Below are 15,805 nucleotides of genomic sequence, written 5' to 3'. Positions count from 1 at the left end.
TTGCGATTCATTTTTCAGTACCAAAATAAACCATGACACCTATGAAACGATTTTTCACGATTTTACGATTAATCTTTACATCTGGCCTTTTATATGATCACCACTTCATCCATTCATAATGCAACAACCTTCACTTAAAGTAAATAATAGTGTCAATTTTTTATCAAATTCACTTTTTCTGACGATAATGTCATGAAGCTTTGGCTATTTTGCGTAATACTTTCTAAAAAAAAAGAGGCTTCAATCTATAGGGAATGACTCAATGTTAAGTTATTGACCCAATTAATATTATAGTTACAATGTTTTTACACCCTTACCAAATACTACTAAATCCATTAAAGGTCCCAGCATCTAATGTATCAAATGCATTTATAATACAACAGGCTATAGCTTAATTTAGAAAAAAAAATCAGCTTTAATAACATTCACAAACTAATTTTTTGACAAAAGACCTGTTTGATTTAGTCACAAATATAAATGCCTATCAGCATTTACACAAATAAAATGTGCTGAACAGAAAGATTGTTCCTGCATTTTTGTGACGGTTGTTACAGGTATTTAATATTGAACTAATAATAATTCCAATGAAACAAGACAAATAACTCTTAACATGCATAATGACATGTACTAGATTTGGCCAAAAGCTAATGCAGAGAAGTTTGAAGTGAGGATAACATGAGGGTGTGAGGGCTGCACTATGAGAACGGGCTACTTAGGTCAAGATTATTTTTTAATCTCTCAGCAACAAAGACTGAGCAAAGTCTGGAGCAGATCCTTAAACATGTTGTCGATCAGGTTTCTGGTTCTGTGTTTCAACAACACTAGGTTTACAAAAAGGCAGTAGGGGAACAAAAGGAGAGGTAGATTAGACTACTCAATGCCTACCCACTCTCTATTCCACTTCACTGAATAACTGGCCTACTTTTAAATGTCAGGACATTGTTTAGAGTGCTGATGAATCCCACCATGACCTAACACTCTTAAATTGTCAGATGAAACCAACACTAACCTCACAATTCTAATCATTATCTTTTGTGAATGTCGAAAATATTTCATACATTTCACTTCAGTGAAATTGCGGTAAAGTCCAATAAAAATAATGATTGATTAATTAAGCTGCAAAACCTGATGAGTCAGCCCTGCATTAAAACCGCCCACACTGTGGAAACTTGGAATCGTCGAAGATAATATGTCATGGCTGCATGCTCACCGGCTAGTCAACACACGGGGACACAAGAGTAGCGATTCTGCATTTTGGCCATTAAGGGGAGGTAAAACACCACGTGAGATCATGCAAGTCCAAACAAACAGGGTGTCAGTTTTACCTGGATCGAAGATAATTTATTGTACCATGCGAGAGGTTGTGCACGTTAAAGTTGATTTATCGTTTGTACGCGCGCATATTTTATTTACTTTTTAAGAGAACAAAAAAATAAATGTGTCTTCACCTCACAGAACTCATTCTCAAGTGCATTAAAAAATGTTAAAAAATAATTAAAATATTTTACAAGTATCCTCTGTGCAGAATCTGCGAACACTGAAAATTCAAGCTTGGACACAAACGTGCAGAAATCAACAAGAAATCCACACTGGACGTCCTAAACAAAGGGGTTTATCTCATGATCCGGTAACGCCCATATGCCCGCCCTTACCAAAAAGCCCCCCAACCATTGGTCATATTGCTACTCTGCGCCTCATTGATTGGCTTGGCGGCTTCGTCACTGAACGTCTGTTGTTCACATTCGCCAAGAGCGAGAGAGCGCCTGTGACAGTGGGCTGCTTTGATTCATGCTGCTGTGAAGCCTCATCTTTGGACTTGGAAAACAATTAATGCAGCTGTAACAGAGCGTATGAAGGTAGGTTTTTACAGGGACGGTTGTGGGTAACATTTGCTTGCAGCTTTAAGAAGTTCCACCTCCAATTTGGTACATCTTTATAGAAAGGAAGCGATACGCGAAAGTCCATAGACAGTTCTTTAACCCAACCCATATTGGCTCGAAATCTTGGGGGGCTTGCAATTTAATATTGAGTTAAACTTTAAAGTCTGTAAAAGAAAAAAGATTGAATGTCTGTTGGAAAAAAAATCAATGCAATCTTTAACCATAACATGTTCTGATGATAATTATATGGCAATTGATGATAACCAGGGGTCTTCCGTTGAGTTCATTTACAGGCTAATGGGTGTGTGTACTTCTCTCTTATTGATGTAGTATTGACTTTACTATCATCTTAGCAGGCAATCTATACAAATAATAGCTAATGTGGTGCTGTTGTATGCCTGTTAACACTTCTGCCAGCCTAAATTTTGCCTTGATGGAAAATGATAACAGTCCCTACTCCCTTGTGTCAAACAAAGGCCCAGGACGGCAGGTGGATCCTCGGCTGTTCCTCAGCAACCACCAACATTTACTGCATGAACACACTGAGCAGCTTGTTCTGTACGATTAGTACACAGGCTGAATGAGGCTGAGTAAAGTTTAACTGAGGCTTTGTTTGCTATAGCTGAAAGATATGGCTGTAATGAGAGATTGAGAGCAAAAATAGACAGGCAGAAAGAACCAGTGAATTAGATATTTTTGACACATACCATAGTGCTCTCAAATTAGCTGTTCACTGCTTCTGTGCTGAGTGAAACGTGTAGTTTATTTTGCTTTATATGTGAAACCCTCAGGACAAGTCTGTTAAGATAGTTTCTTCAGTATCAGTAGGCTATTTTAAAAGCTAAACTGAACGAACCAAACCCAGTGGGATTCTGAGAATTTACTCTTAAGTGATGATTCCCATGGTGTGGGCATCCCTGGAATGTTGAACTGATTTTTTCATGATGTGTTTTTCCAGATATCTGGTGACACATAACAAGTCTGGCCTGCATTGGCAGTCAAAAATCCATAAACGGACTAATAATTAAACTTTTATTACAGCATGCGTGTGTGTGTGTGGTGCCGGACTGGAAACCACCCTCATGATACGTGTCAAGTCATTATATTGACGCTGTGTTGCTTTGCTTTGGATGTGTGGTAAGCCACAGAATGCACAGAGGCATTTGGATACTTCTGCAAGAAAGTCAACTGCTCAAGAGAGATTTAACCTTCACTGAGCATGAGTCGGTGAAGAGAGATTTGTTTAAAGTGAGGATTGGTGTATTCACTTTTAATACACGCAAGTGACTCATTCAAGTAAAAACCAAGTAAAAAGCCATGTGCCTGACGTCGCATGGCTACAAACCTTCAAGCACATTAACACACTTAAACAGGGCCACATTATTACAAGGCGTTACAATTTATAAAACCTGAAGAGTGCCTTCACCCTGTTTTTATCTTTTCTCAATTTTAAGAATGATATTAACTGTGTGAAGTGATTTGTTTATTGCATAATAGCTCATGAATTAAAGGTTCAGAGGATGGCTCATGGCTAATACCTCAAAATTATATTCAAACAGCTTCATTTACTTGGAGCAAACTGGCTGCACAGACACTTGAAACTACATAAAGAAGACAGCTGTCCTCAGTCCATCAGCATCTTAACATGCAGATATGCTAATGACTTCCTGTTTATAACCCTGAGCACAACCAAGTGAGGGCCCCAAGTCCCATCTTATAGGGGCTCTATAAAAAAGTACACTCAGAAAAAACAGCTTTAATATTGTGAGATTTCTCCAAAATCTCACAATATTATTAATTCCTGACTTAATAGATTCTGTTTGTTTGTTTCTTGAATTGGGGGAATATTTCTCATATTCTCCCTTTGTCTTCCTAGGATGAGAAGATGAATGTGGAGGCTCTAAGCAGGGCAGAGCTGTTGACTCTCCTTAGTATTTTGGAGGGAGAGCTGGAGGCTCAGGATGTGGTCATACATGCCCTCAGGGTGAGTAATACTGGACACTTAAAAATACACAGTGCAGTACGTCATCATCATCAACATACATTTCAAAAGGGACAGACACATTATGATAACTAAACATAGTAAGGTAGAAACTCTTCTAACCTTTTCATCAAAACTTGGTCTGTTCAATTTTGTTTGGCTGCTACTTTAGACAGTCAAAGTAACATGGTTCAGCGCTACAGCTGAAAAAGAATGTGAGCTTACAGGGAGGAGACGTGTAATCAGGAAACCGAGCAAGCAAAAACAATGGCACAGGAGTCATTCTGGTTTCCCGGGCCTTTACTTCCACTACAAAACAAACATTATTGCTCATCAGACCTGTTTGAATCAGAATCTGGTTCTGTTGGTTTTCTGTTTCCTATCTTTGATTTCAGCACTTATTCAGGCCTGGATGTACACATTTAGTGTAAAACCAAGTTTGGCAGTCTGCAGATCAACATAAGTCTTTCTTGACCATTTCTTTCAAACAAAAGAAACTCCTGTTGATTTTCAAGAGAGGAGGATTTTGGTGGCTATTTAGTACCTTCACTTGCTTCCTTTTTAAGATTTTGTTGGCTCTAGCAAATTCCGATGTATCCAACTGTGAGATGAACATGAAACACAGTCTACTATAGGACGACTAGGCCATCTTTAAACATCCAGTAAAAAAGCAAGCAGAGTGCTACTTTAATCTTTATGTGTTCTTAAAAAAAAAAAAAAAGTAGATGGGCATTGATATGGATTTGCCAAAAACACAAAACATAAGAACATTAAAACACAAATTCAGTGTTTCAGTTGTCATCAGAGTGGGACATAAATATAAGAGGGGAAACGAGTGAATGCACTGGGTGCAGGATGAATAATTGACATTTTATCATTTTATGGATTAAAAGGAAGTGTTCACACATCCAGCTATCTCATGTGAAGTAAAAGCACGTAGGACATGAAAGTATCACAATGAAAAGCAAAAATCCTGCACACTACTCTTGCTCGGCATCAGGTTCAAAGGGACTGAAACGTTGTGATTTTTCGAATAAATTGGTGATGCCGATCAAAAGTAGTGTGTAGATATTTTTTCTTTTCAATGTGATCAATTTAAGGATACCACTAAATCAAAACATTTGGGTGACTAGACTCAAACTAGACAATACAAACATTACTAGAGTATCTATTTTAATTTCAGGGGACTACAAAAGGCAGTACCCTTTGTAGTATAGGTAAGGGCTTTTTTACACAGTTGTGTAAGTTCATAGTTTTTGAGCGGCTTATTCTAGCACTTGTTAAATAGCAGTTTCTCTGCATTCATGATGCTTTGTCTCGTCTGATTTATTGTCTCCATACCCCTGGCTGCTTCACACAATCATTACCACAGCAGCTGCTCCATGAGGCAGCCTGACTCATTGTCTGAAGCAGTGACTGAGGTTGTAATGAGCACCAGAAGCAGCCATGATTGTTTTGGTGTGATGAACAGGACTTGATAGTGAATTTTATCTCGTAAGAAAATGAAGCTGCATTCATGAGAGAATTTCAGCACCAAGGGCTTGAGGGTGAACTGATCTAACCACACAAGCTCAAATGGCAGCGATCCAGATGTGACGCATGCAGAGTTTGATTTCAAATTCATCACACACACACACAGTCCTCCCCTTCAAATGAAATGTGCCGTTGCCTTATTTGTCTGTACTTGTTTCACTATCCTGTTTTTCCTCCTCTCCCTTCCTCACATACAGCCACATTACAGGGGGTCTTTCATGTCTGACCGTGACCCATGTCCTCTCTGCCCACTAGCTCACTCATACACACTCCGGTGGTCTCTGGTGGGCCACTTAGAGACTTCAGTGTTTATTGCAGAGAGGATGTACAGAGTTGTAGCCTCAAATCACTGACTTCCCGTGCCCCCACTGGGGACCAGTACACCATTTTTACTGACTGTCGAAAATTGCATGTAGACATGTTGCTGCAGAGAGGAGTGTCAGGTGTGTGTATCTGTATTAACTTGCACATTAGGACCGTTGGGGAAGGTACAAAAGCTCTTGGCTCCTTTCTAACTGTTCTCAGCAGCAAGCTCTTGGGATGCCTGTAGATTGCTCGGGACAACTGCATTCATGCGTTTAACCCTTTCCTCACCCGAAAACCCCTGAAAACTTGGAACTCAATCAGTGTTTGCTGACCCACTGACAAGCTGGCTTCACCTTTGGGGCTTGTCTTTACAGACTCTTGATTGTGTTGTTTTTGGCTCTCATCCTTTAAAGCAGAGACATCAGTTATTACTAGAGGAAACATTCCTAAAAACAACACCAGGAACAGGTTCTGCATTCCAACGGGAGTGGCAGATCATTTGAGTTGATGATTGTCTATATCTACACTGAAACACAGCCATTATTATCTTTTCTATGTCAGGCAAAAATGGTATGTATTTAGCTGCATTGACTAGACATCATAGGAATGCCAATAAAAGATAAGACAGCATACCTATGGTATGGGACAAAAACCTGCTGCCTCGGAAGCCAGGCAGTCCTTGATTTTTTGTGAACTTTTGTTTTTCATAAACTTAAGTGATGGGAACTGTTTTGTAACATGGACGATTTAAAAAGGTCTATGCCATCACTGCGTCTCTCTAACTTTGTTTTACAGGCCACTCACTTTTTGTGCTTAAAATGTGCTTAGTATGCTCTGTATGCCCTGTTTTGCTTTTAATATGATGCCATATCCTGTAATGCTTAAATGCTTTGTCTATTTTTGCAGACTGACGTGTTTTCCTGACTCTGTAAAAACAATAGGGCCTGGTCAGAGTGTTGTGTTCAGATAACATTGTGTATTCTGCTCCTCTACAAGAATGAAAACTGCCCAATTTGGGAATGTTGGTGAGATCACCAATACAAAATAGAGCATAAACAACACAGAAGGGTGCCCTTAAAAGTGAAGTAATACCTAACCAAACACTGTGATGCATATCGGCCTCTGATGTCAGACAGTTCAGTGCTTTAATATCATAGCCTGAGCCTGAGGAGTGCCAGAGCAAAGCTCCCTGACCTGAAAATGTTCAGATGACATCAAAGTACCTGACGTGACCTTATTTCAGTCATGGTAAAATATAATTGTACGTTTCAGACGCGAATGCACAACAGAATCACACAGTTAACAGCAATGATTAGTACACGAGAGCAGCATGGTGTGGCTGTTGCTTGTCCCCTTCTATGGCAGCCTCTCTTATCCTATACCCAAGTAGAGAGAAAGATCTTTGAAATGGTAAAGAACTCCACCTCTCCCTGGTATTTGCACTGAACAGGAGTGTATTTAACTGCCACAAATAAAACCCTGATAGAGGAGGCTCTACCAGACAACAGCAACAGCCACAGAGATAAGAACAATACCTTCTTTCACACTGAAGTTTATGTCAAGGTCAATGAAGTGATTCAGTGAAATTTCTAACCAAGTTTTGAAAAACACCAGAGCACTTCTTTGTTCTAACTTGTTTCATCACTAACCACTAACAATAGCATCTGACACTGTGAAACATTTCGTGGAGGTTGTCTCCCAGCATGGCCCATGAAGCAAAGTGAGGTTTTCTTTGGCTTCTTCCCAGTTATCTTGGTGCAGTCTGTGGTTAATGTGTGAGTGGGAGGTGTGGAGAATACAGTTTAAGCCTTAAGCACACACCTTAGTTTAGTCTTCAGAAAGCATGAACACTTAAAATCTCATATCTCTCTCTCTCTCTCTCTCTCTCTCTCTCTCTCTTTTACACCAACTCAAAGGTCAAATGCCCCAAACAAGTCCATTCTTCAACCCTCACCGTAGTGCCTTATTTCAGCCATTTGAGGATGTTGACAAAATCTTTTCACAAGCTTTTGTCCTGCAATCATAGTCAATCCCTCACTCAGCGTCCCAATTGTATTTGTTTGAATCAAAAGACCCTTTTTTGCAGTGGTTGTTTGGAGTGGGACCCTTTTCCTTTCTTTAAGAAGAAAGGAAAGTTAAACCTACATATATTGTCTGGAGAAAATGGGCCATAAGTAGGGCTGGGCACTTAATTCGAAACCAACATTCAGAACCTCTAACCGACGTAACATTTGGACATATTTTGTCATTAGGGAAGCAACATCGAACAAAAAAAAGTCAAATGTAAACGCTGCAGAAAAAGTGTTTACGAAAAATGCAAGTTATTTATTTTCTACTGTGTTAGAGAATTTCGGATTATTTTTCATTTCAAGCAATACTTTGATATTGATTTTGAAATATTCAATGAATAATCACAAAGTAGCTTATCAGAAAAGCACTCGATCTGTATTAGCCTGTGAAGATGCAGTCTGAACTTTAAGAACATTCAGGCACATAAAAACTACTAATAAAAATACTTAAAATCTGGTTGATATTTTTTCCTTCCATAGAGACCAATCCAGAGTGAACGTAAGAGTCAATGTTCCAGATAAATGTGTCATCTGAGCAGTAATTCATTTCTCTTTGTCTCGAAGGTGTGTCTTGTAGATGTGTGTTGTTTGCTAGCACATTAGCTAACACTTAGCTTTTATTGTTAGCCTAGTTATCTTTTAGCTTGTTTAAAAATACTCTGCAAATTAGTGATAAAAACAAATAATAAATTAATGAATCCTTCCTGAAGTGTTAATGATGCACCTTAAGGCAAGGTGTAAGTAGTACATATTGGCAAAGACTATTTTGATTCCTCAAAAGTGTGTGTTTTTGGCTGTTTTTTCTGCTTCATTGATGTAATAGGACTACATGATTGTGTGTATTGTGAGGACTTAATTAAAAGTTAACAAATTTCAAGCAGGCACTTTAATATATATATATTCAAAAACATTTTTTTTTTTTTAATAGCTATGAACACTGTCTTGTTTCCATTTACCATTTGGTCGGAATGTCCCTGTTAGACTGCTCTGTAATTTCGTATGCCCTAATGACCAAGTCCCAACAAAATGGGTCAGAGTCCTTTGTGTCCGTTTGAGTTTGCAGCTTCAGTAGCTCTATTAAACCAGATCTGACAGTCAGTGGATTGATACTTAACACCTGCCAAGGCCCGTCAGTCAACATGGCTGACAAGTGGTCATTACATCATTACTTACTTCTTCACTATCACGTAGAGCAGAGTAGTAACAATCCCCAATTGATAATTGATCAAAAAGCACTAAAGTCAACTTCATAAGCCTGATAAGCAGCATCATCCCAGCGTAAATTCTGCAGCTGACCTACTTTCCTCTTTGTTGTCCTTGTTTTTAAACTGCATTTTATTTGTTTTGCAAAAACTGAAGAGATAAATACCCCGACATAAGATGACAGTTTTTTTGTTTTATCCAAAATAAAATGTTGGAGCATCATTGTCTTCTGCCCTCCTGTTTTCTGAAGACATTTTAGTTTCTTGAAAGAAACTTTTCATATCTGACAAGTTTGGTCATGCTGTCCTTTTGTCTTCTGGGTGTCTAAGGTTCCTCTGAAAAGCAGTGGGCTAATTCAAGAGCAATGCATACTTTTCCCATAACCCCCCACTGCAAAGCTTCTGGATTTGGGATGTTACCCTGGAGACAGCCAGTTATGCTAAGAACCTTATGCAGCATGGTGCACACAGTGGGGTACACGTACCAGCTGCAGGCTGATAGATGCCTCTGCATACATATATGTGCAAGCATTTGTAGAAATAACATTTGTCTTTCATGTGCTGTCTTCCATGGGAATTAGATTAAGGGCTAAATCTTGAATTTGTAACTGGAGATCTGCACTCAATACCATTCAGAGATGCAATTTTGTCTATGCTGGTTCCCAACGTAATTGTGTTAGGCTCAGTGAGGAAACTGGACTCCCTGGCTCTTTTCAGCTCACACAAGGACGTGATTGTGCCCTTAGGCTGTGGGTAACTGACTGACAGAGACTATTCCAGGTGAAAAACATTGGGTTGTCTTTCACACCTTGTTACAGCTGCAGGAATGCAGCAAAGGAAAAAGAACAAGTTGCAGCACACCCATTTGTTTATAAATACAATTTTGTATCATATTTTAGGTAAATCCTCATTTATTTCATCCAAATTAAAAAAATAAATAAATACATGATTGTTAAGTTATTGGCCAAAATGTGTAATAAATAGCCAACCGAACATATTATATAAGAAAAGCATACTCTTTCATTATGATCAGAACGATCCTGAGAAAACCATGGGAGACTAGACCCTAAGCTTGGACTTCCACACACACACACACACACACACACCCACACACAATCCAATCTCACTCCGGCTCTTAATGATCTCTTAAACTGTTATTTACCTCAGGAAGCTGCAGATTTGTCTCCTGCTAGACGAAGGAGCTTTACAGCTTTACTCTAAAGCCTGGCACAAAAACACAGGCTCACAGCCACAGGTAAACACAATGGCTTTTACACACACATGCACATTTTATATTTAAATAAAAAGGGGTAAAAGAGACACCAAATGCTACACATACACAAACTTGTACCGACTCTTGCACAACCAAGCCTAACAGGCCAGCCATGGAGACAATGCACGAGACTGAAGGCATTGAGACAGTGTCTTTGTTGGAGTCCTGTAATCTCCTCACTGAGGGTCACATTCTTTGTTCAGGCCTCAAATGCAGCCTCCTTACTGATGCCCTCAGGGTTTGTGTGTGAGTGTGTATCTCCGAGAATGTGAGAAAAAAAGAGGCTGACAGAGAGGCGGATGTAGAAAGAGGCATTTTTTTCGGAGAAATGACGATGATGAAGTGGTAGAGGAATGCTTTGCCGTGCATGTTTGGGCAGAGGGAGACAAGGGGAGCCATGAGAAGCAGGGTGTCTGATGAGGATGGCGTGGGGAGACAGTGACGGGTGTTCTGAAGGCACGTGGAGGGAACTCTATGGCATGTGCTGACATCACTAGCGCTGCCAGCTGACCCTGCATGCCTCTGAAACGCCAAGCGACTCTGCGCATGTAGTTAATGAGACCTCCTGATGATCTATCAGGGTGACCTGGAGGGAGGTCAACAAGGCCTAATCTCCTTTCACTGTCCTTCGTGTCCATTTGCTCACTTAAAAAAAAACTTAGTTTGTAAACTACTATTAAATGATTCTCTTTTATGTTAAGGTATCATCTTACTACCTCTATATTAGAAGAAATGGTGTATGTGGGAGATTTCATGGCCCAGTCCTTCACCCCTGAATCCCTGGGGAGCAGTTAACATCTGCCCCTTGTGGGGGTGGGACAGCCGTGCCTCATCTCTTTGTGTTTTGGTTGAGGGGAAAGACCATCTGCTAATGCTCACACTGACAAAACACGACGACATGCAGATTTCCTGAAAACACACACACACACACACACACACACACACACACACACACACACACACACACACACACACATACACACACATACACACCCTCTCTGTTTGTAGATGTTTGTGTCATGCCTATAACATCTTAGCTCCATCTTATCACACTTTTAGGATACTTCATTAAAATTAAGCAAAGCAAGTTTTATTCACAGATCAAAAACTCATCATGCATCATTTTGTTTTTACGTGTGTTTTCATCAGGCTGAGCACAGAGAAGCCTTCGTCCAAGAGCGTTACGGCCAGTATGACCTCAGCGATCCCTTCCTTGCCCTGCAGCGGGACAGTGAGTCTGAGGAGCGCCAAAGCACCCTCACCCAGCAACACACGCACCTCCAGGGCCGTGCGGTGACCACCAACCCCCTGGCTGTGCTTAAACTGGTCATGGCTCACTGTAAGAGCATGCAGGAGAGGATGATGGGACAGTTGGCTGCTGCTGAGAGTCGACACAGGAGGGTGAGATACGAGTCACACAATCTCTCTCACATACAGTGTGTTCACCAGCCCTTCCGTCTGCATTTCAGATGTGCATGTTCAGGCCTTCAGCAGTGTCACACTGGGGCTCCCACTTGCACAATGGGCTTGTTGTGTGTGCAAATGTACATGTCTATTTGTTTCCATGTTTCTCCTTTAGACCCTGGCTTTTTGCGAGTTAGGCAAACAGACGGCAGCCCCACCCAGGGTTTAAAAGGCTGATACAGGGCTTTATCACAGCTCAATGTCTGGGAGTTTATGGAAGCCATAAACACTTTTCAGGGGGAACTTTTCTGAGTTAATGAAACTGACAAAACCTTGGAATGAAGGGCAGGTTCTGGTTTGGAGGCTGATTTGTCAAGGGAGAAGTTTCACAGCTGCACTGTGTGTGGCAGGAAACTTCTTATAAGTAAAAATAAATAAATCAAAGGAGCGTAATAAGCTTGTCTCAGAAGGAACAATGTCCAATAAATGTTTCATAAGGCTGTATGTTTGATAGATGATAGCTGATCTGGAGGAGGAGAAAAGACGTCACGCCCAGGACTCTGCACACAGTGATGACTTCACCTTCAAGCTGCAGAAAGAAAAAGAGAAATTGCTGCAACAGGTATGAATACATGTTTGGTAAAAGATGTTTATGATTAGTAAAGATGACAAAATGTGAGAAAAAAATGGTGTTCTCACAATTTTAAGTTGCTGATAAAAAAAAAGCACTGTATCTTTTGCCTGGCCCTCTTCTCTGTGGTATCTTAGAGCACTGCAGGGGAACATCAGTGTTACCGTACTCTATTGTGTAACTTAGTAGGATGGAGGTGGGCTTGCCCTGTTAAAGTACAGACGCACATATGCTCAGGGCTGTTCCATAGGAAACAGAGGAGGAAAGAGGCCATTGTTTAGCTGTCCAGAAGCCACGGGGCTTTATGACCCCAGGAAACCTGAGATAATGGATGTCCGTGTGTAATGCAAGGTCAGCTCACGCACACACTCACACTGTGGGATCACAGTCAGCGACTTTATAAAGTTCACCCAGGGGCCTTATGTAAGGAAGGCTTCCTGAGTGTCTCCTGGTCATCCTTAGACCTTCCCGACAGTGTTGTGTGTGTTTTTTGTACAGTAAAAATACACACCACATTGTATTTCATCACCTCATGTTTCCCTCTGTTACTCATCAAAGCCTTTAAGCAGCAGTCACCTTCTGATGACCTCACGCTTAAATGAACTTTCCATAAACACGCCAAGCAAGCGAATTGTCCTGTCACAGAATGAGCAACCGCTTCTTTCCCCTCTAACTCTGAATGAACACAAACTTGTTGTGTGGGCCTTTTTTTTTTTTTTCTTTTAATAGAGCAAAATATAAAAATGTCACTTGATACAAAGTGGCAAATTCAATGAAGTCACTTGAAACACTTTATGAAATGTTAGCAACTGATAGAAGATTGTAATGGACACTGAATAGTTCCAAAAAGGCCAAAAGAAAGAATAAAAAGTATCATCAGTTCCTACCAATTCAGCAATATTCAACGATAGCTCACTGGAAACATTTGGATGATTGAGAAACGGAACATTTCTATCCTGCTGAAGCTAGGATATGAAAACAGTGTTCTCTTGCCTCCTTGTGGTCAAACCTGAAAACGCTGCCTTGCCTTAACTCTTGCAAATCTCTCTCTTTTTAGTTGGAAGTCGAGCGTACCATGGTGCGGAGGTTAGAAGAGGAGCAGGCACAGGCAGTGAGCCAGGTGGAGGAGTCACTCTCCCAGCAGCAGCAGCTCTCCTCATCTCTAAGTCTGGAGTTGCAGAAGGCCAGCAGCTTGGCTCAGGAGGAGACCCAGAAGGTCTCCCAGCTTCGCACCTCGCTCCAAGAACAAACCGCCGCCGCTGAGAAGCTCCGGGACGTTCTTCAGGAAGAGAAGAGCAGGGCAACCCAGCTCGAGGCTAAGTCTGAGAGGCAGCTGGCCGAGCTTCACACAGAGAGAGATCAGCTGACGGCAAGGCTCAGCATAGAGGAGGAGAGGAGTCGGGAGCTTGAGAAGCAGCTGAAGGAGCTGAGGAAGAGGTTGGCTGAGACTGAAGGATGTAAGGAAGAGGTAAAGGAGGCTGTGGCAGAGGTGACTGAGTCAGTTTCCAAGGTGATGGTGGTGTCTGACTCCGTTCTGACTGAGACGGATGGAAAGAAAGCGCCAAAATCTACATCAGTGTCAAAGGTCAACGGCTTTCACACTCAAAAAGAGACAGAGCTGGAAGGGAAAGGGGCAGAAAATGGAGGAGTTGTGGAAAACGGGGGAGGAGTGCACTTGCATTCCCCTCTTCAACCTCACCTTCACCCTCATCCTCCCTCTCCGTCCAGCACAGCCTCCTCTTCCCTCTCTTCCTCGCCCATCTCCTCCCCTGTTCTTGCCAAGCGTTTGGGCAGCCCCGGCTTCCATCAGTCCTCCTACCAGGTCGGAGTGAACCAGCGTTTCCAGGCCGCCAGACACAAGTTCCAGAGCCAGGCCGAGATGGAGCAGCAGCTGCACAGTGGCCCCCTTTCCCCCAGGGACCTCTCCCCCACCACCACCACCACCTCCTCCGTCCTTCCCCCAGCAGAGCACAGCGCAGCCAAGCAACTGGCTCGCAACACAGTCACTCAGGTGCTGTCCCGCTTCACCAGCCAGCAGGCGGGTGTCAAGCTGGCACCAATCAGCAGCTCCCCATTTGGCACAGACTACCGTAACGTAACGGCAACTCCACCAGGAGGGAGGTCGCCATCTTCAGGGCCTTTGTCTCCGGGCATCCGCTCTCCCCTCACTCCTCGCTCAGAGAAAACCAATCCTCCCCCGATCCCTCCCAAGAAGCCTGGCATGAGTCCGACTCCAGGTTCTCCGATTCACTCTTCTCGGAGCAGCCGCTTCCCTGAGCTGACGGGGAACTGTGGGCACAGCAGCACTGGGCAAGAAGGGAACAAGGAGCCAGACCTGCTATTATCTTCTAGCAGCTAACAGCCAGATCATATTATACTAACTCCTAAATTGTGTCTGGCCTAACTCAACATTTATATGTAATCTAAGCAGCCTTTAAGGCACATCATAAAGCTCATGAACAGAAGTTTAGACACTTTAAAGTTGGAATGATCCAAACTAATGGATTGAGGAGTTTGTTGAAACCCAGCTTCTTTTAAACCACAACTGAAAAAAAAAAAACAATCGGAAATAACAGTTTGTCAAATTATGATTTTTGTGTTTCTATTCTGTATTCTTTTGTATGAATTATTTGTTAAGTCTTTGGTTTAAGAATGAAAATATTTATGCTGTTTTTACTAAACACTATGTTAAAGAAAAAAGAAAGAAAGAAACTCAGTTTGCTTATGAGGTGAGAATTGATCATATACGACTCCTTTTTTTCCTCTTGATGCTCAAATTTTCGGTCCTGCTGGAGGTTAAGGTCAGAAGGGAAATTAAAGAACTAGTTTTACAAGTCCCATACTGTATATACAAGTAGGTCATAGCAAATATGTAGCTTCACCAGTTCACAAAAAAAGTGTCTTTTTTTGACACGCTTTCCACTTTTTTCCAGAAAATTCTTCTGGAGATGGTCCACTCAAACAATATGATGATGTAAATAGTTTCTATGGAATTAGAAGTTGATTTTCTATGAATGAACTCATGCATGTGCTGTTTTTTGTCCACTATCTTTGTCTTGGATACACTGAATCTTCTCTTACAAATGGACACCTTATTATACTACACCTTAAGATACTTTCTATCTACAATGTTGAACGTTTTTCAGGGAAAATTAATTTCTGCTTCTCCCAAACCAAGAAAGACTATAGTGAGTCTTTAGGATATTCCAATCATGATCATGCCCATGACAGGGTTGTAACTCTTTTTACTGCAGCTGTTTGTCGTGCTTTTTTATTGTGTTACATCCACCGATCAGAAGTTTGTTTAATGTTTATTTGGCGTGAAATCCAATACTTGATCTGAAGTATTTATTTCAACCAATATCTGTAGATTTATACACTGTACTCCTGAAGGGCATTGTTCCTCAGCTGTCTCTACTAAATATGAACCATGAACCCCTGCACCATCTAATGCAATTTCAAATAAACTGTTCATGCCTTAAAGTGGTGTCAACCTTTTTCTATAAAAATCGGATCTTTGTCGACC

The 15,805-nt window shown here is 41.3% G+C and overlaps 1 protein-coding gene across 1 annotated transcript; it reads left to right on the top strand.

Annotated features, from left to right (window-relative positions):
* The first annotated feature begins 1,714 nt into the window (after window positions 1–1,714).
* cttnbp2nlb (CTTNBP2 N-terminal like b) lies at window positions 1,715–15,762 on the top strand. Its single transcript, XM_079358544.1, has 5 exons — window positions 1,715–1,856; window positions 3,757–3,864; window positions 11,394–11,645; window positions 12,163–12,270; window positions 13,337–15,762. The coding sequence occupies exons 1-5, from the start codon at window positions 1,851–1,853 to the stop codon at window positions 14,636–14,638; spliced, it is 1,776 nt and encodes a 591-aa protein (XP_079214670.1). The 5' UTR covers window positions 1,715–1,850; the 3' UTR covers window positions 14,639–15,762.
* The last annotated feature ends 43 nt before the right edge of the window (window positions 15,763–15,805 follow it).

Source organism: Symphodus melops, assembly GCF_947650265.1.
Source record: "Symphodus melops genome assembly, chromosome: 13".
In the NCBI taxonomy this organism is placed as follows: Eukaryota; Metazoa; Chordata; class Actinopteri; order Labriformes; family Labridae; genus Symphodus; species Symphodus melops.
This window is presented reverse-complemented; position numbering and strand designations above follow the sequence as displayed.